This window comes from Balaenoptera physalus, assembly GCF_965194825.1.
Source record: "Balaenoptera physalus genome assembly, chromosome: 4".
NCBI classification, from domain to species: Eukaryota; Metazoa; Chordata; class Mammalia; order Artiodactyla; family Balaenopteridae; genus Balaenoptera; species Balaenoptera physalus.
Genome location: NC_138891.1, coordinates 80,543,870 through 80,567,156, shown reverse-complemented (window position 1 = coordinate 80,567,156; position 23,287 = coordinate 80,543,870). Strand labels below are relative to the sequence as shown.

General features: G+C 38.9%; 1 protein-coding gene across 13 annotated transcripts in view; it reads left to right on the top strand.

The window, feature by feature from the left end:
- The window catches only part of CFAP91 (cilia and flagella associated protein 91), a 147,105-nt gene that overhangs the window by 98,591 nt on the left and 25,227 nt on the right, over window positions 1–23,287 (top strand). For 12 of the 13 annotated variants that reach the window (XR_014263002.1, XR_014263003.1, XR_014263004.1 and 9 more), the window contains 3 exons: window positions 123–271; window positions 831–922; window positions 19,588–19,740. Coding sequence is in view for 7 of the 13 variants with exons in the window: in XM_082460042.1 (XP_082316168.1) it covers window positions 123–271; window positions 831–922; window positions 19,588–19,739 (393 nt within the window). In the remaining 6 variants the exon portion in view is untranslated. Of the gene's footprint in view, window positions 1–122; window positions 272–830; window positions 923–19,587; window positions 19,741–23,287 lie in introns of those variants that run through there. The other variant, XM_082460043.1, reaches the window with a different exon arrangement.

Here is a 23,287-nt window from a genome sequence, read left to right as displayed (position 1 = left end):
GAGGGGACTACTGATGAATGAAGTAGATGTGCTAAAAAAGTCAACCAATGTTCATGCATTTTTCTTGTGTACAGTAGTAGCATTCCTATTCTGAGTAACTGGAGTATTTTGGGGTTTTGCAGGTAATTAAAGTTCACCAAAGTACTGTAACTTCCTATCTGGAGGATATAATACTGAACACTGAAGAGAATACTGCAGAAGAACAAGCCAGGGCAGAAATAGAGAAGATGGCTGAGGAAATCAATGACATTGCTTATGAAATGGAAAGCCGGTGTGTACCAAGGGGACAGATGGTGGGATGGACAGCCTTTTGCTGTTACTCATATGTATTTTTCAAGAGCTTAAGATTTCACCACCAAGGAGACACAAATATATAACTCATGCTTCAGTATGCATTGTTTTGGCAGCAGCCAGCAGGCCTGTACCTTTGTATGGTAAGAGCAGTGGGAATAGAATTTTCAGTTATCCTCTGCAGCCTGGAGCACTTTCATATTTCTTACTTCTAGAATACCACAAAGCATGAAAGCAATGTGAATAAGTATGTCCAATTTTACTTGGACATCACCACAGGGTTTCTGGCTTCCATTTATAAGTTGTATCTCTAACACTCCCTTCCTGGTAGGCAGGGTAAGTGAAGGACAAATTTGGATTTTCCATGGAGTTAACCAAACTCACCAGGAATGTGCTATTTCAGATCACTTAAGGAAAAGGCAGTGGTGGGATTTGAGCAGTGGAGTTCCTTACACAAACAAGGAGGATCCAACTATAAATCGGCAGCCCAAGTAAGGCAACGAAGGAAATACTCGTTTAGTTTGTTTTTTATTTTTCAGTCGAACTCAGCTTCAGTCAGAGGAGATTGTTGCCGAGTTGGTTTATAGTTTCCTGATCCCAGAGTTGCAAAAGGACTTTGTCAAAGAAAAGGGTAAGCCAATGTAAATGCTTCACGTGATGATCTTTTTAAAGATAGAAACTATTTTCAATATTCCAGAGATTTAAAACTGAGCAGAGGTACGGGGAAAATTCTGAAGAATCACTGAATTTTCTTATTTCAGAGTTGTCAGGTTCTCTCGATGCTGTCTGACTGCAGAATATAATCACCTCTAGTGTGGATGGGTGCAGTTCTAATAAGTTTGACGGAGCGTCAAAATCCAAACCTTCTTGAAGAGGCGGTTCCTGAGGGGTGGGATGGAGGGGTGGTGGTAGGAGGGAGGCTCGAGAGGGAGGGTATGTATGTATACATATAGCTGATTCACTTTTTCTACAGCAGAAACTAACACACCATTGTAAAGCAACTACACTCCAATTTAAAAAAAAAAAAAAAAAAGAGAGAGGCAGTTCCCAGGTTCCCAGAAGAGGTGTATTTTGGTTTTTGTTGTTGTTTTGTTTTGGTTTGGTTTTTATTGAAATATAGTTGATTTACAATATTATGTTAGTTTCAGGTGTACAGCAAAGTGATTCAGTTTTTATATATATATATATATATATATATATATATATATATATATCTTCTAATTCTTTTCCACTGTAGGTTATTACAAGATACTGAATTTTGTTCCCCAGGCTATACAGTGAATTGTTGTTGTTTATCTGTTTTATATATACTTGCGTGTATATGTTAATCCCATACTCCTAATTTATCCCTCCCCCACCTCTTTCCCCTTTGGTAACCATAAGTTTGTATTTTGTAATTTGATTTTTTTTCAATATAAAGCAAATGTTGAGAATATACAGGGTTTTCCAACTGTAGTAGCCTTTTGCAGGCAGGGCACGTGCAAGGCAGGTGTTGAAAAGCTGGGAAGCCTGACAGACCTAAATTGACTCTGCAGCTCTGCCTGAGTCACAATATCTCCTGTTCCTGCCAGGACTGATCTCAGTATAAATATCCTCACTTATCGTTTGCCAAAAGTGACATGTTTTTAAAGATTGATGCTTTTAGTCAATAGAGAAGGAGAAAAAAATATGTTTTTAAAAACAGTGTTCTTCCGGAGCTTTCAGACTCTTGGTGACAGTCCTGATCCCAGAGGGAAGGATGCAACCGGAAGATTAATATTTAAGTGAAATAAGAGCTTGGGAGGCTTTAGAGTTTGCAGGGGAATTCTAGACAGGTTTAAGAGAAGTGTTAATATTTAAGATCACGTAACCAGTGAGAAAGGAATGGTAGTTCTAATGCATTGGACGAGAACAAAGAAGTATCTTGTTTTCCCATTACATGACTGTACTTTAGTTTTTAAACCAGTACCCACCCCAGCAATCAGCATCTAGTTTGTTCCCAGTGTGTTTTCCTGTAAATAGCAGTGAACACTCTGGTCATGCTTCTGAGAGTGAACTCCTAGCAGTACAGTGCTGGAAATAAGGTGTGTTTCATATTTTGATAGATACCACCAAACTGCCCCCACAAAAAGATTGTTCTAATTCATACTCCCATCAACAGTGTATGATAGTGCCTCTACCAACAAAATTTATTTCGTTAAATTAAATCAAATAATATTTTTGTATCACCTTATATTATAAAAGGGATCTTATGTTTTCTAGATCCTTAAGAAAATATGCAACTCCTTTCTCCTTCTCCTCTGTCCAAGGTGAGGCCAACCTGCTTCAGATCAGTTCCACCTGAGGGAATTGAAGGAGGGGGGAAATCCTCTGTTTAATAGTTACTAGTTTGTGACCCCCTCCCCAGCTGCTCCTGGCTCTGAGGGGAAGGAGCTGGAGCGGGCACAAGATGTAAAGGAATCAGTGGGACTTGTCTGTGGGCAAGCTGGGCAAGTCCTAACTTCTTCCCTTTGCGTGGATGTAGCCCAAATGAAGAAAGCCACCTAGACAGGGAGCACACACTAGGGCCTTTTGCTTCTCTTTCCAAATAAGACATCCACTTATCCATGGATGAATCCATGAATCCATGGATGAATATTTCATTTTCATCCATGTTATAGATACTCTTTACCCCAAATTAAGTAATATTACATACAGACTGTTTGAGATATCTCATTATTAATTTTTATTTGGATGAATTTTTAAAAAATTTTTTTATTGAGGTCTAGTTGATTTATAACATTAGTTTCAGGTGTACAACACAGTGATTTAAAATTTTACAGATTATACTCCATTTAAAGTTATTATAAAATTTTGGCTATATTCCCTGTGCTGTACAATATATCCTTGTAGCTTATTTATTTTATATGTGGTGGTAGTTTGTACCTCTTAATCCCCTACCCCTATCTTGCCCCTCCCAACTTCCCCTTTCCTCACTGGTAACCACTAGTTTGTTCTCTATATTTGTGGATCTGTTTCTGCTTTGTTAAATTCATTTGTTCGTTTGATTTTTTAGATTCCACGTGTAGTGAAAACATACAGTATTTGTCTTTCTCTGTCTGACTTACTTCACGAAGCATGATACCTTCAGGTTGATCCATGTTGTTGCAAATGGCAAAATTTCATTCTGTTTATGGCTAGGTAGTATTCCATTGTGTGTGTGTGTGTGTGTGTGTGTGTACACACACACACACACCATGTCTTTTTATCCATTCCTCTATTAATGGACACATAGGTTGCTTCCATTTCTTGGCTATTGTAAATAATGCTGCTATGAACATTGGGGTACATGTATCTTCTCCAATTAGTATTTTCATTTCTTCAGATATATACCCAGGAGTGGGACTGCTGGGTCGTATGGTAGTTCTATTTTTACTTTTTTGAGGAACCTCCATACTGTTCTCCAAAGTGGTTGCATCAATTTACATTCCCACTGACATTGCATGAGGGTTCCCTTTTCTCCACACCCTCTCCAGCATTTGTTATTTGTGGTCTTTTTGATGATAGCCCTTCTGACAGGTGTGAGGTGATATCTCACTGTGGGTTTCATTTGCATTTCTCTGATGATTAGCAATGTTGAGCATCTTTACATGTGCCTGTTGGCCATCTGTATGTCTTCTTTTTAAAAAAATGTTTATGCAAGGGACTTCCCTGGGAGTCCAGTGGTTAAGACTCTGCACTCCCACTGCAGGGGGTGTGGGTTTGATCCCTGGTTGGGGAACTAAGATCTCGCATGCCATGGCCAAAAAAAAATGTTTATTCAAGTCGTCTGCCCATTTTTTAACTGGGTTTGTTTGTTTTTCTGATATTGAGTTGTATGAGCTATTTATATATTTTGGATAACTTTATTAGTCTTATCATTTGCAAATATTTCTCCCATTCAGTAGGTTGTCTTTTCATTTTGTCAATGATTTCCTTTGCTGTGCAAAAAGCTTTTAAGTTTAATTAGGTCCCATTTATTTATTTTTGCTTTTGTTTCCTTTGCCTTAGGAGACAGAGCCAAAAAATATTGCTACAGTTTATGTCAGTGTGTTCTGCCTGTGTTTTCTTCTAGGAGTTTTATGCTTTCTGGTCTTACATTTAGGTGTTTAATTCATTTTTCATTTAATTCATATATGGCCTTTATTATGTTGACGTATGTTCCCTCTACACCCACTTTGTGGAGGAGACTTATCATAAATGGATGTTGAATTTTGTCAAAAGCTTTTTCTGCATCTATTGTGATGATCATATGGCTTTTATTCTTCAGTTTGTTTTTTAAATTTTTATTTTATATTAAAATATAGTTGATTTACAACGTTGTGTTAGTTTCAGGTGTACACCAAGGTAACTTAGTTATACATATACATCTATCCATTCTTTTTCAGATTCTTTCCCCATAAAGGTTATTACAGAATATTGAGTAGATTTCCCTGTGCTATACAGTAGGTCCTTGTTGGTTAGCTATTTTATATATAGTAGTGTGTTAATCCCAAACTCCTAATTTATCCCTCACCACCATCTTTCCCCTTTGGTAACCATAACTTTGTTTTTCAAGTTTGAGTCTGTTTCTATTTTGTAAAGAAATTCATTTGTATCATTTTTTTTATAGTCCACATATAAGGGATATCATATGATATTTGTATTTGTCTGACTTACTTCAGCTAGTATGATAATCCTCAGTTAGTATGATAATGCCATGTTTCTGAATATGGCATTATTTTTTTATGGCTGAGTAGTATTCCATTGTATATATGTACCACATGTTCTTTATCCATTCCTCTGTCAATGGACATTTAGGTTGCTTCAGTGTCTTCACTGTTGTAAATAGTGTTGCAATGAACATTGGGGTGCATGTATCTTTTTGAATTGTGGTTGTCTCCAGATATATGCCCAGGAGTGGGATTTCTGGGTCATATGGTAGTTCTATTTTTATTTTTTTAAGGAACCTCCATACCGTTCTCCATAGTGGCTGTACCAATTTAAATTCCCACCAACAGTGTAGGAGGGTTCCCTTTTCTCCACACCCTCTCCAGCATTTATTGTTTGTAGACTTTTTGATGATGGCCATTCTGGCCATTCTGGTGTGAGGTGGTACCTCATTGTAGTTTTGATTTGCATTTCTCTAATAATTAGTGATGTTGAGCATATTTTCATCTACCTTTTGGCCATCCATATGTCTTCTTTGGAGAAATGTGTATTTAGATCTTCTGCCCATTTTTTGATTGGGTTGTTTTTTTTTAATATTGAGCTGCATGAGCTGTTTGTATATTTTGGAGATTAATCCCTTGTCAGTTGCTTCGTTTGCAAATATTTTCTCCCATTCTGTGGGTTGTCTTTTTTTTTATGGTTTCCTGTGCTCAAAAAGCAAAAGCTTTTGAGTTTAATTATGTCCCATTTTTTAATGTTTGTTTTTATTTTCATTAATCTAGGATGTGGATCCAAAAAGATATTGCTGTGATTTATGTCAAAGAGTGTTCTGCTTGTTTTCCTCTAGGAGTTTTATAGTATCTGCTCTTACATTCTAGGTCTTTAATCCATTTTGAGTTTATTCTTGTGTATGATGTTAGAGAATGTTCTAATTTCGTTCTTTTACATGTAGCTGTCCAGTTTTCACAACACCACTTATTGAAGAGACTGTCTTTTCTCCATTGTATATCCACGCCTCCCGTGTCATAGATTAATTGACCATAAGTGCCTGGGTTTATCTCTGGACTTTCTTTTTTTTTTTTTTTTCACACACACACACACTGTATTTTATTTTTACAAGAGATGAATAGACTGACGCCAAGCATTGTACATGGATGACCACAACAAAAGCAACGATTGCAATTACCAAACATGAAACACACACATACTATGTCATAATATTGACATTCAGTCCAGTAATCCTCCACTGTAACAGCTCCTTTACTTTGCAATGAAAATTGATTTGTATATTCTTTGCCTCTGAGTCCTTGTGGGATTTTTTTTTTTTAGTTCAGACAGAAAGTCACAAAAATTATACTCATCCTCATCAGTTCACTCAGTCCCATGTAATTAATTTTTTTTTCATCTTGATCTTTTGTTAGCACTTTTAAGAGTTCATCAGTTTTTCATTAGAGTTCTGAAAATGCTTATTCATTCAGTTCAGCAGTACAGTCAGTTACCAGAAACCTGTACTTGTCAGAGTCTTTTCCATGAATTTCTTGAAGATGAAACCCTTTTATAGGAACATATTTGCAAAAGCATCAGAGTACACCCAGAACTGTCTGTAAATGACAAAAGACTTAAAAATGACCACAGTTAAAGATTTGATGAAAGTTCATAATAATGCAGTTGACAAGAAAATTAGTTATTTCTGAGATATACATTTTAAAGTAATAACTAGGATTATGACTTATAACATTATACCAGAACATATAAGATTTTTAGAAATTTCATGTAATGTCTAAAACATTTATATTAACATATTTCCATACAAATAACCCAATGAAAGTTTAGTATTAGTTGTTTTGTTTGTTTGTTTTTTTATACTGCAGGTTCTTATTAGGCATCAATTTTACACACATCAGAGTATACATGTCAATCCCAATCGCCCAATTCAGCACACCACCATCCCCACCCCACCGCAGTTTTCCCCCCTTGGTGTCCATATGTCTGTTCTCTACATCTGTGTCTCAACTTCTGCCCTGCAAACCAGCTCATCTGTACCATTTTTCTAGGTTCTACATACATGCGTTAATATACGATATTTGTTTTTCTCTTTCTGACTTACTTTACTCTGTATGACAGTCTCTAGATCCATCCACGTCTCAACAAATGACTCAATTTCGTTCCTTTTTATGGCTGAGTAATATTCCATTGTATATATGTACCACAACTTCTTTATCCATTCGTCTGTTGATGGGCATTTAGGTTGCTTCCATGACCTGGCTATTGTAAATAGCTCTGCAATGAACATTCGGGTGCATGTGTCTTTTTGAATTACGGTTTTCTCTGGGTATATGCCCAGTAGTGGAATTGCTGGGTCATATGGTGTCTATTTTTAGTTTTTTAAGGAACCTCCATATTGTTCTCCATAGTGGCTGTATCAATTTACATTCCCACCAACAGTGCAAGAGAGTTCCCTTTTCTCCACACCCTCTCCAGCATTTGTTGTTTGTAGATTTTCTGATGATGCCCATTCTAACTGGTGTGAGGTGATACCTCATTGTAGTTTTGATTTGCATTTCTCTAATAATTAGTGATGTTGAGCATCTTTTCATGTGCTTCGTGGCCGTCTGTATGTCTTCTTTGGAGAAATGTCTATTTAGGTCTTCTGCCCATTTTTGGATTGGGGTGTTTGTTTCTTTAATATTGAGCTGAATGAGCTGTTTATATATTTTGGAGATTAATCCTTTGTCCGTTGATTCGTTTGCAAATATTTTCTCCCATTCTGAGGGTTGTCTTTTCATCTTGTTTATGGTTTCCTTTGCTGTGCAAAAGCTTTGAAGTTTCATTAGGTCCCATTTGTTTATTTTTGTTTTTATTTCCATTACTCTAGGAGGTGGATCAAAAAAGATCTTGCTGTGATTTATGTCAAAGAGTGTTCTTCCTATGTTTTCCTCTAAGAGTTTTATAGTGTCCACTCTTACATTTAGGTCTCTAATCCATTTTGAGTTTATTTTTGTGTATGGTGTCAGGGAGTATTCTAATTTCATTCTTTTACAGGTAGCTGTCCAGTTTTCCCAGCACCACTTATTGAAGAGACTGTCTTTTCTCCACTGTATATCCTTGCCTCCTTTGTCATAGATTAGTTGGCCATAGGTGCGTGGGTTTATCTCTGAGCTTTCTATCGTGTTCCATTGATCTATGTTTCTGTTTTTGTGCCAGTACCATATTGTCTTGATTACTGTAGTTTTGTAGTAGAGTCTGAAGTCAGGGAGTCTGATTCCTCCAGCTCCGTTTTTTTCCCTCAAGACTGCTTTGGCTATTCGGGGTCTTTTGTGTCTCCATACAAATTTTAAGATGATTTGTTCTAGTTCTGTAAAAAATGCCATTGGTAATTTGATAGGGATTGCATTGAATCTGTAGATTGCTTTGGGTAGTAGAGTCATTTTCACAATGTTGATTCTTCCAATCCAAGAACATGGTATATCTCTCCATCTGTTGGTATCATCTTTAATTTCTTTCATCAGTGTCTTATAGTTTTCTGCATACAGGTCTTTTGTCTCCCTAGGTAGGTTTATTCCTAGGTATTTTATTCTTTTTGTTGCAATGGTAAATGGGAGTGTTTCCATAATTTCTCTTTCAGATTTTTCATCATTAGTGTATAGGAATGCAAGAGATTTCTGTGCATTAATTTTGTATCCTGCAACTTTACCATATTCATTAATTAGCTCTAGCAGTTTTCTGGTGGCAGTTTTAGGATTCTCTATGTATAGTATCATGTAATCCGCAAACAGTGACAGTTTTACTTCTTCTTTTCCAATTTGTATTCCTTTTATTTCTTTTTCTTCTCTGATTGCTGTGGCTAGGACTTCCAGAACTATGTTGAATAATAGTGGTAAGAGTGGACATCCTTGTCTTGTTCCTGATCTTAGAGGAAATGCTTTCAGTTTTTCACCATTGAGAATGACGTTTGCTGTGGGTTTCTCATATATGGCCTTTATTATGTTGAGGTAGGTTCCCTCTATGCCCACTTTCTGGAGAGTTTTGATCATAAATGGGTTTTGAATTTTGTCAAAAGCTTTTTCTGCATCTATTGAGATGATCATGTGGTTTTTATTCTTCAATTTGTTAATATGGTGTATCACATTGATTGATTTGCGTATACTGACGAATCCTTGCATCCCTGGGATAAATCCCACTTGATCGTGGTGTATGATCCTTTTAATGTGTTGTTGGATTCTGTTTGCTAGTATTTTGTTGAGGATTTTTGCATCTATATTCATCAGTGATATTGGTCTGTAATTTTCTTTTTTTGTAGTGTCCTTGTCTGGTTTTGGTATCAGGGTGATGGTGGCCTCATAGAATGAGTTTGGGAGTGTTCCTTCCTCTGCAATTTTTTGGAAGAGTTTGAGAAGGATAGGTGTTAGCTCTTCTCTAAATGTTTGATAGAATTCACCTGTGAAGCCATCTGGTCCTGGACTTTTGTTTGTTGGAAGATTTTTAATCACAGTTTCAATTTCATTACTTGTAATTGGTCTGTTCATATTTTCTATTTCTTCCTGGTTCAGTCTTGGAAGGTTACACCTTTCTAAGAATTTGTCCATTTCTTCCAGGTTGTCCATTTTATTGGCATAAAGTTGCTTGTAGTAGTCTCTTAGGATGCTTTGTATTTCTGCGGTGTCTGTTGTAACTTCTCCTTTTTCATTTCTGATTTTATTGATTTGAGTCCTCTCCCTCTTTTTCTTGATGAGTCTGGCTAATGGCTTATCAATTTTGTTTATCTTCTCAAAGAACCAGCTTTTAGTTTTATTGATCTTTGCTATTGTTTTGTTTCTATTTTATTTCTTTCTGATCTGATCTTTATGATTTCTTTCCTTCTGCTAACTTTGGGTTTTGTTTGTTCTTCTTTCTCTAGTTTCTTTAGGTGTAAGGTTAGATTGTTTACTTGAGATTTTTCTTGTTTCTTTAGGTAGGCTTGTATAGCTATAAACTTCCCTCTTAGAACTGCTTTTGCTGCATCCCATAGGTTTTGGGTCGTCGTGTTTTCATTGTCATTTGTCTCTAGGTATTTTTTGATTTCCTCTTTGATTTCTTCAGTGATCTCTTTGTTATTTAGTAATAACGTATTGTTTAGCCTCCATGTGTTTGTCTTTTTTACGTTTTTTTCCCTGTAATTCATTTCTAATCTCTTAGCATTGTGGTCAGAAAAGATGCTTGATATGATTTCAATTTTCTTATATTTACTGAGGCTTGATTTGTGACCCAAGATGTGATCTATCCTGGAGAATGTTCCGTGTGCACTTGAGAAGAACGTGTAATCTGCTGTTTTTGGATGCAATGTCCTATGAATATCAATTACATCTATCTGGTCTATTGTGTCATTTAAAGCTTCTGTTTCCTTATTTATTTTCATTTTGGACGATCTGTCCATTGGTGTAAGTGAGGTGTTAAAGTCCCCACTATTATTGTGTTACTGTCAATTTCCTCTTTTATAGCTGTTAGCAGTTGCCTTATGTATTGAGGTGCTCCTATGTTGGGTGCATATATATTTATAATTGTTATATCTTCTTCTTGGATTGATCCCTTGATCATTATGTAGTGTCCTTCCTTGTCTCTTGTAACATTCTTTATTTTAAAGTCTATTTTATCTGATATGAGTATAGCTACTCCAGCTTTCTTTTGATTTACATTTGCATGGAGTATCTTTTTCCATCCCCTCACTTTCAGTCTGTATGTGTCCCTAGGTCTGAAGTGGGTCTCTTGTAGACAGCATATATATGGGTCTTGTTTTTGTATCCATTCAGCAAGCCTGTGTCTTTTGGTTGGAGCATTTAATCCATTCACATTTAAGGTAATTATCGATATGTATGTTCCTATGACCATTTTCTTAATTGTTTTGGGTTTGTTTTTGTAGGTCCTTTTCTTCTCTTGTGTTTCCCACTTAGAGAAGTTCCTTTAGCATTTGTTGTAGAGCTGGTTTGGTGGTGCTGAATTCTCTTAGCTTTTGCTTGTCTGTAAAGCTTTTGATTTCTCCATCAAATCTAAATGAGATCCTTGCCGGGTAGAGTAATCTTGGTTGTAGTTTCTTCCCTTTCATCACTTTAAGTATATCATGCCACTCCCTTCTGGCTTGTAGAGTTTCTGCTGAGAAATCCACTGTTAACCTTATGGGAGTTCCCTTGTATGTTATTTGTCATTTTTCCCTTGCTGCTTTCAATAATTTTTCTTTGTCTTTAATTTTTGCCATTTTGATTACTATGTGTCTCGGCGTGTTTCTCCTTGGGTTTATCCTGTATGGGACTCTCTGCGCTTCCTGGACTTGGGTGGCTATTTCCTTTCCCGTGTTAGGGAAGTTTTCGACTATAATCTCTTCAAATATTTTCTCTGGTCCTTTCTCTCTCTCTTCTCCTTCTGGGACCCCTATAATACGAATGTTGTTGCGTTTAATGTTGTCCCAGAGGTCTCTTAGGCTGTCTTCATTTCTTTTCATTCTTTTTTCTTTAGTCTGTTCCGCAGCAGTGAATTCCACCATTCTGTCTTCCAGGTCACTTATCCGTTCTTCTGCCTCAGTTATTCTGCTATTGATTCCTTCTAGTGTAGTTTTCATTTCAGTTATTGTATTGGTCATCTCTGTTTGTTTGTTCTTTAATTCTTCTAGGTCTTTGTTAATCATTTCTTGCATCTTCTCAATCTTTGCCTCCATTCTTATTCCGAGGTCCTGGATCATCTTCACTTTCATTATTCTGAATTCTTTTTCTGGAAGGTTGCCTATCTCCACTTCATTTAGTTGTTTTTCTGGGGTTTTTTCTTGTTCCTTCATCTGGTATATAGCCCTCTGCCTTTTCATCTTGTCTGTCTTTCTGTAACTGTGGTTTTTGTTCCACAGGCTGCAGGATTGTAGTTTTCCTTGCTTCTGCTGTCTGCCCTCTGGTGGTTGAGGCTATCTAAGAGGCTTGATGGGAGGCTCTGGTGGTGCGTAGAGCTGACTGTTGCTGTGGCGGTCAGAGCTCCGTAAAACTTTAATCCACTTGACTGTTGATGGGTGGGGCTGGGTTCCCTCCCTGTTGGTTGTTTTGCCTGAGGCAACCCAACACTGGAGCCTACCTGGGCTCTTTGGTGGGGTTAATGGCAGACTCTGGGAGGGCTCACGCCAAGGAGCACTTCCCAGAACCTCCGCTGCCAGTGTCCTTGTCCCCACGGTGAAACAGAGCCACCCCCCGCCTCTGCAGGAGACCCCCCAACACCAGCAGGTAGGTCTGGTTCAGTCTCCCCCGGGGTCACTGCTCTTTCCCCTGGGTCCCGATGCACACACTACTTTGTGTGTGCCCTCCAAGAGTGGGGTCTCTGTTTCCCCCAGTCCTGTTGAAGTCCTGCAATCAATTCCCACTAGGCTTCAAAGTCTGATTCTCTAGGAATTCCTCCTCCCATTGCCGGACCCCCAGGTTGGGAAGCCTGACGTGGGGCTCAGAACCTTCACTCCAGTGGGTGGACTTCTGTGGTATAAGTGTTCGCCAGTCTGTGAGTCACCCACCCAGCAGTTATGGGATTTGATTTTACTCTGATTGCGCCCCTCCTACCGTCTCACTGTGGCTTCTCCTCTGTCCTTGGACGTGGGGTATCCTCCTTGGTGAAGTCCAGTGTCTTCCTGTTGATGATTGTCCAGCAGCCAGTTGTGATTCTGGTGCTCTCGCAAGAGGGAGTGAGAGCACGTCCTTCTACTTCGCCATCTTGGTTAATCCTGTCTATCTCTGGGCTTTCTATCCTGTTCCATTGATCTATATTTCTGTTTTTGTGCCAGTACCATATTGTCTTGATGACTGTAGTTTTGTAGTATAGTCTGAAGTTGGGGAGCCTGATTCCTCCAGCTTTGTTTTTCATTCTCAGGATTGCTTTGGCTATTCACGGTCTTTTGTGTTTCCATACAAATTGTAAAATTTTTTTGTTCTAATTCTGTGAAAAATGCCATTGGTAATTTGATAGGGATTGCATTGAATCTGTACATTGCTTTGCGTAGTATAGTCATTTTCACAATATTGATTCTTCCAATCCAAGAACATGGTATAACTTTGCATCTGTTTGTGTCATCTTTGATTTTTTTCATCAGTGTTTTATAGTTTTCTGTGTACAGGTCTTTTGCCTCCTTAGGTAGGTTTATTCCTAGGTATTTTATTCTTTTTGTTGCAGTGGTAAATGGGATTGTTTCCTTAATTTCTTCTTCTGATCATTTGTTGTTAGTGTATAGGAATGCAAGAGATTTCTGTGTATTAGTTTTGTATCCTGTAACTTTACCAAATTCATCGATTAGCTCTAGTAGTTTTCTGGTGGCATCTTTAGGAGTTTTTAGGTATATTATCATGTCATCTGCAAACAGTGACAGTTTTACTTTTTCTTTTCCAATTTGTATTGCTTTTCTTTTTTTTCTCTGATGACCATGGCTAGAACTTCCAAAACTATGTTGAATAATAGTGGTAAGAGTGGACATCTTTGTCTTTTTCCTCATTTTAGAGGAAATGCTTTCAGTTTTTCACCTTTGAGAATGTTTGCTGTGGGTTTGTCATATATGGCCTTTATTATGTTGAACTAGGTTCCCTCTATGCCCATTTTCTGGAGTTTTTATCATAAATGGTGTTGAATTTTGTCAAAAGCTTTTTCTGCATCTACTGAGATGATCATATGGTTTTTATTCTTTAATTTGTTAATATGGTGTATCACACTGATTGATTTGCATAATATTGAAGAATCCTTGTTTCCCTGGGATAAATCCCACTTGATTATTGTGTATGATCCTTTTAATGTGTTGTTGGATTCTGATTGCTAGTATTTTGTTGAGGATTTTTGCATCTATGTTCATCAGTGATATTGGTCTGTAATTTTATTTTTTGTGTGTGATATCTTTGGTTTTGGTATCAGGGTGATGGTGGCCTTGTAGAATAATCTTGGGAGTGTTTCTCTCTCTGCAATTTTTTGGAAGAGTTTGAGAAGGATAGGTGTTAGCTCTTCTCTAAATGTTTGATAGAATTCACCTGTGAAGCCATCTGGTCCTGGACTTTTGTTTCTTGGAAGATTTTTAATTACATTTTCAATTTCATTACTTGTGATTGGTCTGTTTATATTTTCTATTTCTTCCTGGTTCAGTATTGGAAGGTTATACCTTTCTAAGAATTTGTCCATTTCTTCCAGGTTGTCCATTTTATTGCCATATAGTTGCTTCCCTTTCTCATTTCTGATGTTATTTACTTGGGCCCTTTCTTTTTTTCTTGATGAGTTGCATAAAGGATTTATCAATTTTGTTTATCTTTTCAAAGAAACAGCTCTTAGTTTCATTAATCTTTTCTACTTTTTAAGAAATAGGCTCTATTTTATTTATTTCTGCACGGATCTTTATGATTTCTTTCCTTCTACTAACTTTTCTTTGTTCTTCTTTTTCTAGTTGCTTTAGGTGTAAGGTTAGGTTCTTTATTTGAGACTTTTCTTTCCTGAAGTAGGCCTGTATCACTATAAACTTTCCTCTTAGAGCTGCTTTTGCTGCATCCCAGAGATTTCAGATCACTGCATTTTTTATTTCATTTGTCTCCATGTATTTTTTTAAAATTTCTTCTTTGATTTCTTCAGTGATCCCTTCAGTGATCCATTGGTTGTTTAGTGGCATAGTGTTTGGCCTCCACATGTTTTTTTGCTGTTTTTTCTTGTAGTTGGTTTCTAGTCTCATAGAGCTGTGATCAGAAAAGATGCTTGATAAGATTTCAGTTTTCTTAAATTTACTGAGACTTGTTTTGTGGCCTAGCATGTAATTTATCCTGGAGAATGTTTCACGTGCACTTGCAAAGAATGTGTATTCTGCTGCTTTTGGAATACGTGTTCTATATAAATATCTATTTAGTCCATCTGGTCTAGTGTGACGTTTAGGCCAGTGTTTCCTTATTAATTTTCTGTGTGGATGATCTGTCCATTGATGTAAGTAGGGTGTTAAAGTCCCTAGTACAGTAAGTCCCCTACATACAAACGAGTTCCATTCCGAGAGCACATTCGTAAGTCCAGTTTGTTCTTAAGTCCGACAAAGTTAGCCTAGGTACCCAACTAACATGATCAGCTATATAGTACTGTACTGTAATAGGTTTATAATACTTTTCACACAAATAATACATAAAAAACACAAAAAATATAGAAAACATTTTTAATCTTACAGTACAGTACTTCAAAAAGTATAGTGTAACAGTGCAACAGTTGGCACACGGGCATTTTCGCATCTTTGGAAGTTCGCAACTTGAAGGTTCACATGTAGGGGACTTACTGTATTGGAAACCTAGATGGAGTCAAAAGAGAGAGCAAAGATTAAAATGTCTGTGGGTTTTCTATAAGTATGTAAATTTCTAGATGAAGAGAAAACTATTCTTGCAGAAAATCTGTTTGTATTTCATTGCAGAGAAATTTCTGAATAATTTCATTCCTCAGTAGGGATTGCCTGTTTTCATTGCCTGTGACAGAGGGACCCATATTATAGGTCTTGCTGTAAAATAAATTAGTAAATTCTTTAACACACACACACAAAGTTCCTAGTATTATGTGCTACTGTTGATTTTCTCCCTTTATGTCTGTTAATATATGTTTAAGTGTTCCTATGTTGGGTGCATATATATTTAGAACTGTTATGTTTTCTTCTTGGATTAATCCCTTGATTATTATGTAATGTCTCCTTCTTTGGCTCTTCTAACAGTCTTTGTTTTAATGTCTATTTTGTCTGATATAAGTATTGCACCCCTGCTTCCTGTTGATTTCTTTGTGCATGTAATACCTTTTTCCATCCTCTCACTTTCAGTCTGTGTGTGTCTTTAGATCTCAACTGAGTCTCTTGTAGGCAGTATATATATGGCTCTTATTTTTGTATACATTCAGTCACTGTATGTCTTTTGATTAGAGAATTTAGTCCATTTACATTTAAAGTAATTATAGACAGGTAGGTATTGCCATTTTTTAATTGCTTTGGGGTTGTTTTTTGTAATTTTTTTGTTCCTTTCTTCTTTCCTTCTCTTCCCTTGTGATTTGATGATTGTTTTCAGTGTTGTTTGGCTCCCTGTCTCTTTTTTTTGTGTATCTATTATAGATTTTTGGTTTATGGTTACCATTAGGTTTATACATAGATGTAGATAGGTCTATCTGTATCTATATATGATTATTTTAAGTGCTTATCTCTTAATTTCTAACACATTTTAACAACTCTGCATTTTTACTCCCCTCCCTTCACAATTACTGTTTTTGTCATCATATTTTATATCTAGTTTTGTGCATCCCTTAACTGCTTATTGTGGATATAGGTGATTTTACTACTTTTGTCTTTTAACCCTCCTACTAGCTTTGTATGTGGTTGATTTACTACCTTAACTATATACTTACCTTTACCAATGAGCTTTTTCTTTTCATAATTTTCATGTTTCTAGTTGTGGCCTTTTCTTTTTCACTTAGAGAATTCCCTTTAACATTTCTTGTAAAGCTGATTTGGTGGTACTGAACTCTTTTAGCTTTTGCCTGTCTGTAAAACTTTTGATCTCTCCATCAAATCTGAATGAAAGACTTGCCAAGTAGAGTATTCTTGGTTGTAGGTTTTCCCTTTCATCACTTCAGCTCTATCTTGCCACACTTTTCTGACCTGCAGAGTTTCTGCTGAAAAGTCATCTGATAGCCTTATGGGAGTTCCCTAGTACATAACTTGTTGCTTTTCCCTTGCTACTTTTAATAATATCCCTTTATCATCTTTGATTTTTGCCATTTTAATTACAGAGTGTTTTGGTGTGGTCCTCTTTGGGTTGATCATGTTTGGGACTCTCCGTGCTTGCTAGACTTGCATGTTTGTTTCATTTCACAGGTTAGGGAAGTTTGCAGCTGTTTTGTCTTCACGTATGTTCTTCGTCCCTTTCTCTTGTCTTCTCCTTCTGGGACCCCTGTAATGTAAATGTTAGTATGTGTGATGTTTTCCCAGAGGTCTCTTTAACTGTCCTCATTTCTTTTTATTCTTTTTTTCTATTCAGCTTGAATGATTTCCACTACTCTGTCTTACAGCTTGCTGATCCATTCCTCTGTATTACTTAATCTACTGTTGATTCCTTCTAGTGTATTTTTCATTTCAGTTATTATATTTTCATCTATTTGGTTCTTTATATTTTCTAACTCTTTGTTAAAAACTTCTAACCTCTCACTCTGTTCATCCGTTCTTCTCTAGAGTTCCTTTTTTTGTTGCTGTTCTGCCTTATCTTTTTATTGAAGAATAGTTGATTTACAATGTTGTGTTAATTTCTGCTGTACAGCAAAATGATTCAGTTATACATATATATACATTCTCTTTTTACATTCTTTTCCATTATGGTTTATCACAGGATATTGAATATAGTTCCCTATGCTTTACAGTAGGACCTTGTTGTTTATCCATTCCATGTCTGGTGAGTGGGGCCAGATTCTGGGGAGGCTGGCTGAGGGGCCCAAAGTGTCTCAGAGCTGGTATTGGCCTGCTGGTGGGTGGGGCTGGGGCCCAGCAGGTCTGGGGTTGGTGCCAGCCTACTGATGGGTTGAGCCAGGTCCCAAGGTCTCTTGCTGCAGGCCCTGGGGGTCCCAGTTCTAGTGCTTGTGCGCTCTGGTGGACAGGGCCATGTCCATGAGTGGCTGTGGGCTCAGGGTGTTTTAAGGCAACCTGCCCACTGGTGGGTGGGGCTGTGTCCCTGCCCAGCTAGTCGCTTGGCCTGAGGCATTCCAGTACCAGTGCCTACAGGCTGGTGGGTGTGGGCAGTACTGGGTCCTGAGGCTGATGAGCTAGCTAGAGGGAGGTTTACAAAATGGTGCTCACCAGCACCAGTGTCCATGTGGTAGAACAAGCTCCCCAAAATGGTTACCATGAGTGTCTGTGTCCCCAGGGTGAGGTCCAGTTGCCTCCTATCACCCCAGGAAACTTGCCAAGATCCGTGGGTGGGTCTGACCCAGGGTCCTTTCAAATTACTGCTTCTGCCCTGGGTGCCACAGTGTATAAGATTTTGTGTGTACCTTTTAAGAGTGGAGTCTCTATATCCCACAGCCCACAGGGTCTCCTGAAAGAAAGCCCCACTAGCCTTCAAAGCCAAATATTGTGGGTACTCCTCATCTTTCCAGTGCAGGACCCCTGGGCTGTGGAGCCCAATGTGGGGCTCAGACCCCTCACTCCTTGGGGAGAACCTCTGCAATTCTAGTTATTTTCCTGTTTGTAGGTTGCCTACCAGGGGTATGGCTCTTGACTATACCACAACTCCACCCATCCTACCCATCTTATTGAGGTTCTTTCTTTATATCTTTAGTTGTAGAGGTCTTTTCTGGTAGGTTCTGATCTTTCTCATCAATAGTTTCTCTGTAAATAGTAATTTTGGTGTGCCCATGAGAGGAGGTGAGCTCAGAGTCTTCCTAATCCACCAACTCTCATTTTTCTAAAAGTTCATGGAGGGGAATGACATTGAAGACCTTTATACAGATGAAAATAATAGTAACTACCAAGGTTTAAATGCATACTAAGTTCCAGACAATGTACTAAATAAGCATTTTTAGAAATACCTTATTTAAATTTCTTACAACATCTATAGATGTGTTCTCATATTTCAGTTACGGAAATTAGTGCTTAGAGACATTATACAGTTTGCAGATTGTACCACGGTCTGTGTGGCTCCAAAGTCCCCATTCTTTCAACCATACTGCTCTGAAGTGTTGTAAGTTGCTATGTGATTTACCCTATATAAACTAGCTGACACCTCAATAGCACAGAATCCACAGTACTGCTTATTATGCTTTACTAGCTGCATGACTAGGCAAATTACCTAATCTCTCTGTGTCTCAGTTGCCGCGTCGGAAAATGGGGATATTAATAATACTCTCTTTTAGGGTTGTGGGTGGCTTAAATGAGTAAGTATATGCCAACTGCTTAAAACAGTGCCTGGCACAAAGTAAGGACAAGTGCTAACTGCTGTCATCATCATCATCATCATCACAATTACCTCTTTCTTTCCAAGGCAAACGGGATGCTTAATGTACTAAGTCTTGGTAATAAATATTCTTAGAATGTGGAACTAGGACCAACTTTTAAAGCCAGGAGCTCAGAAACTCATCATTCAACAAGTACCCTTCATATTAGGGACTAAGGCTCAAAGAGAAGTATGAAACAAGGTCTTTACCTTTATGTCACTCATTTACAATCTAGGTAAACAAAATGTAACTCACATGAAATACTTCAGTGCTCAATAGGTTTGTACAAACTCAAGTGTGGTCATGGTAAATGTGGGCTGACTCAGTCAAAGGAGACTTCCTGGAGGAGCTGGGACTTGGGCTGGGCTTTGCAGAAGGGCAGGATTTAGAGTGCAGGCATTCCAGGTGAGGGAAGCTGCCAAGCAGCAGAATGGAGGCAAACCTGGTGGGGAGGAGCAGGACTGGACTGAGCAGAGAGCGGAACAGGGGGAGCAGCAATAGTAAGATTTGGGTTGAGTTACCCTTGGAATGTATCCTTCCAAAACAGAGAGCAGGTAATTTTTCTTTAATCCAGTCAGGCTTAAGTAAGAGAATATGTGGTTTGCAAAGTTACCATTTCTGTCACTACTCTCTTGAGAATCTTTGGGAATGATATGTTCCAACTTGCGGAGTAATAAGTCTTCTGTCCCTTTGGCACAGTGAGGAATGCACAGCAGAAGCACATCCTCGCAGCCCATCAGGTCATCCACAGGCACACGGAAGACATGCTCGAGAAGCATTCTGTTGAGCAACAGCAAGCATCAGACACTGAGCTACTTGAGGGAGAAACTGAAAATGAGCAAAACAGCTAAGGTGAGTTTGATCTTTCAACTGGAAGTAGAGAGGAGGACAAGCAGCACCATTCGGCTCTGTGCTGTACTCTAACAATCCTAACATGGAAAGTGAGGCATTCCCATTTAAACTGGTGCATGTCATGCATCTATTTGACAGGCCTGAAGCAGTTACTGTCTGCTGAGGTTTCCACTACAGATGCAAGAAAAAAGTGTCCTCGTGCTTTCTGTCTGTCTGATTATGGCAGCCCAGATTGAATGGGGGAATACAGGGGGAAAAATTAGTGCATTTCTATGGAATCTGCTATTGAAAGTGTTAGAGAACAGAGTTGATATGACAGCAGTTGGACTCTTGTGACCAGAAAACGGGACTCAAAATTACTTTTATAGGTTCTTTTAGCATATGACTGTATGCTGTCACAGATAAAGCTACAAAATGTGTCAGTGTTATTAAAAAAAAAAAAGCTTGTTCTTAGGGGGCACCTTGTCTAACTCCACATCGCACTGTTCTAGCTATAAACGTGGCATGAGGCACAGCCTGCCCAATTTTAGCCCTGATGCCCTCTGCAGTATCAACCAGGGGCCTGGTCTTAGGTGCAACTAAACATTCATACTCACAAGACTAACATAGGCCATATTTGGTATGATTTGAGTATCACTCTACTCAGAAAGACAGAAATAATACAGGACCCACAGCTTCTAGCAGGGCAGCATTAGGTGTTTGTTTCTCTTCCTGTGGGAGCTCTCACTGAATCCACACAGAAGACCACATAGCTGTTTCCTTTAGCCCCCAGGTTACAAAGCTCAGGTGCAAGGAAAAGAGACCAGGTGCATTGGGTGGGTGCAGGAGCTGCCCTGGTTTACATGCTCCTGGGCCAGTATCTCTTGTAATAATTCCATCAGCATAGTTTCCAGGGTCTCCCGTAATGGATTTGCCCAGTTACAAAAGTCAGCACACTCAGGAAACCTCAAAGTTACAGTTTCCTGTTAGGTATCAATAACTTATTTATAATTCCTCCAAGTCAGATGCTAGTTCCAATCAGGGGTCGTTTTCACCTTAAGTAGTGTTGCTTAGTAACACAGTTGACACGTACCACCTTATCACATTACTGGAAAACAGAGCTAGAGGGTCAGTTCAAAGTAAAATTCTCATGAGAAGGGGAAACGGAGTGAACCTTTTGCCTCTACCTTCTCCCTTAACCCTCCCATGGTAGAGGCACATCATCTGCTATTTTGGCCTTGAGGGTATGCTCTCAGGTTAGGGAAGGCACTAAGGCTTTAGGGGGAAATTTGCACCTGGCACTGAGAAGGTTTGGGTGTTGGTAGCTCTACCTCTAACTATATAATCTTAAACAAATAATTTCGCTTCACTTGAGGTTTACCCATGAACATGTGACCAAGAGACCTTCTGCAGGGAAATCTATTGGGACCTTAAGTCTCAGAGAGGCACATGGAAGGAAGTTTCAGATGAGGGGGCAGTTAAGAAAGAGAGTAGAGGGAAAACTGATAAAGAATTCTTAAATACCAAACTATGGCTGTAAATTACAGCAGAAAATCCTTTGTTTTTCATTAATAATGAAATAACCTCTGAAATCACTGAAGATATAAGCCATGTATTTACATATAATGTTATACACTATCTATGTAACATAAATTCAAGGATCAAAGTGTTTTGCCTATCTTATTATTGTCAAAAACCAGCCTTAGAAATGCAGTTCCTCTGTCAGGTCCCTTGGGTCTCTCCCTATCATCTGGTTGATGTTGGAGAGTGAGTGAAGGAAGCTGAGAGTATGCACTGGGAAGAGCTCAGGTGCATGGCATTGCTAGCCAATTCTCCATGCAGATGAAGAATTGAGTGCCTTGGTCCTGAAACAGTGATCTGGACAGCATATCACAGCATTCTCTGGACATATAAACAGACCCAGCTTTCTGGTGGAAGATAGGAGATGATGGGGGCTAACTTAAGGCAATAGTAAAAATTATAACAATGAGCCTAGACACACAGCTGAGACAAGATGGCAGAGTAGAAGGACATGAGTTCACCTCTTCTTATGGAAACACTGAAGTCACAACTAACTGCTGAACAACAATTGACAAAAGAACACTGGAACTTACCAAAAAAGATACCCTACATCCAAAGACAAAGAAAAAGCCACAACGAGATGGTAGGAGGACCATGATAAAGTCAAATCCCATACATGCCAGGTGGGTGACCCACAAACTGGAAAATAAGTTTACCACACAAGTTCACCCACAGGAATGAAGGTTCTGAGCCCCATGTCAGGCTCCCCAGCCTGGGGGTCTGGCAATGGGAGGAGGAGCCCCCAGAGAACCTGGCTTTGAAGGCCATCATGGTTTGATCACAGGAATTCCACGGGACTGGGGGAAACAAACTCCACTCTTGGAGGGTGCACACAGCGTCTCGTGTGCACCAGGGAGAAAAGCAGTAACCTCATAAGAGACTGGGTAGTTTTACCTGCTAGTATTGGAGGGTCTCCTGTGGAGGCGGGCACCTGTGGCTTACTGCAGGCACAAAGACACTGGCAGCAGTAGTTCTGGGGAGTACTCATTGGCGTGAGCCCTCCTGGAGGCCACCATTTTCTCACCAAGACCTGGCCCCACCCAACAGCCTGTAGGCTCCAGTGCTGGGACACCTCAGGCCAACCAACAGGGCGGGAACACAGCCCCACCCATCAGCAGACAGGCTGCTTAAAGTCTTCCTGAGCACACAGCTGCCTGATAAACACACCCCTTGACATGGCCCTGCCCATCAGAGGGACAAGAGCCAGCTCCACCCACCACTGGGCAGAAACCAGTCCCTCCCACCAAGAAGCCTACACAAGCCTCTTAGCCTCATCCACCAGGGGGCAGGCAGCAGAAGCAAGAAGAACTACAACCCTGCAGCCTGCGGAACAGAAACCGCAATTACAGAAAGTTAGACAAAATGAGACAGTAGAGGAATATGTCCCAGATAAAGGAACAAGATAAAACTCCAGAAGAACAACTAAGTGAAGGGGAGATAGGCAGTCTACCTGAAAAAGAATTCAGAGTAATGATAGTAAAGATGACCCAAGATCTCAGAAAAAGAATGGAGGCACAGATTGAGAAGATACAAGAAGTGTTTAACAAAGAGCTAGAAGCTTTAAAGAACAAACAGAGATGAACAATACAATAACTGAAATGAAAGATACATGAGAAGGAATCAATAACAGAATAACTGAGGCAGAAGAACAGATAAGTGAGCTGGAAGAAAGAATGGTGGAAATCACTGCTGTGGAACAGAATAAAGAAAAAAGAATGAGAAGAAATGAGGACAGTATAAGAGACCTCTGGGACAACACTAAACATACCAACATACTTGCTTTATAGGGGTCCCAGAAGGAGAAGAGAGAGAAAGGACCTGAGAAAATATTTGAAGAGTTAATAGCTGAAAACTTCCCTAACATGGGAAAGGAAACAGTCACCCAAGTCCAGGAAGTGCAGAGAGTTCCAGGCAAAATAAACCCAAGAAGGGATACACCAAGATACACAGTGATGAAATTGACCAAAATTAAAGACAAAGAAAAAAT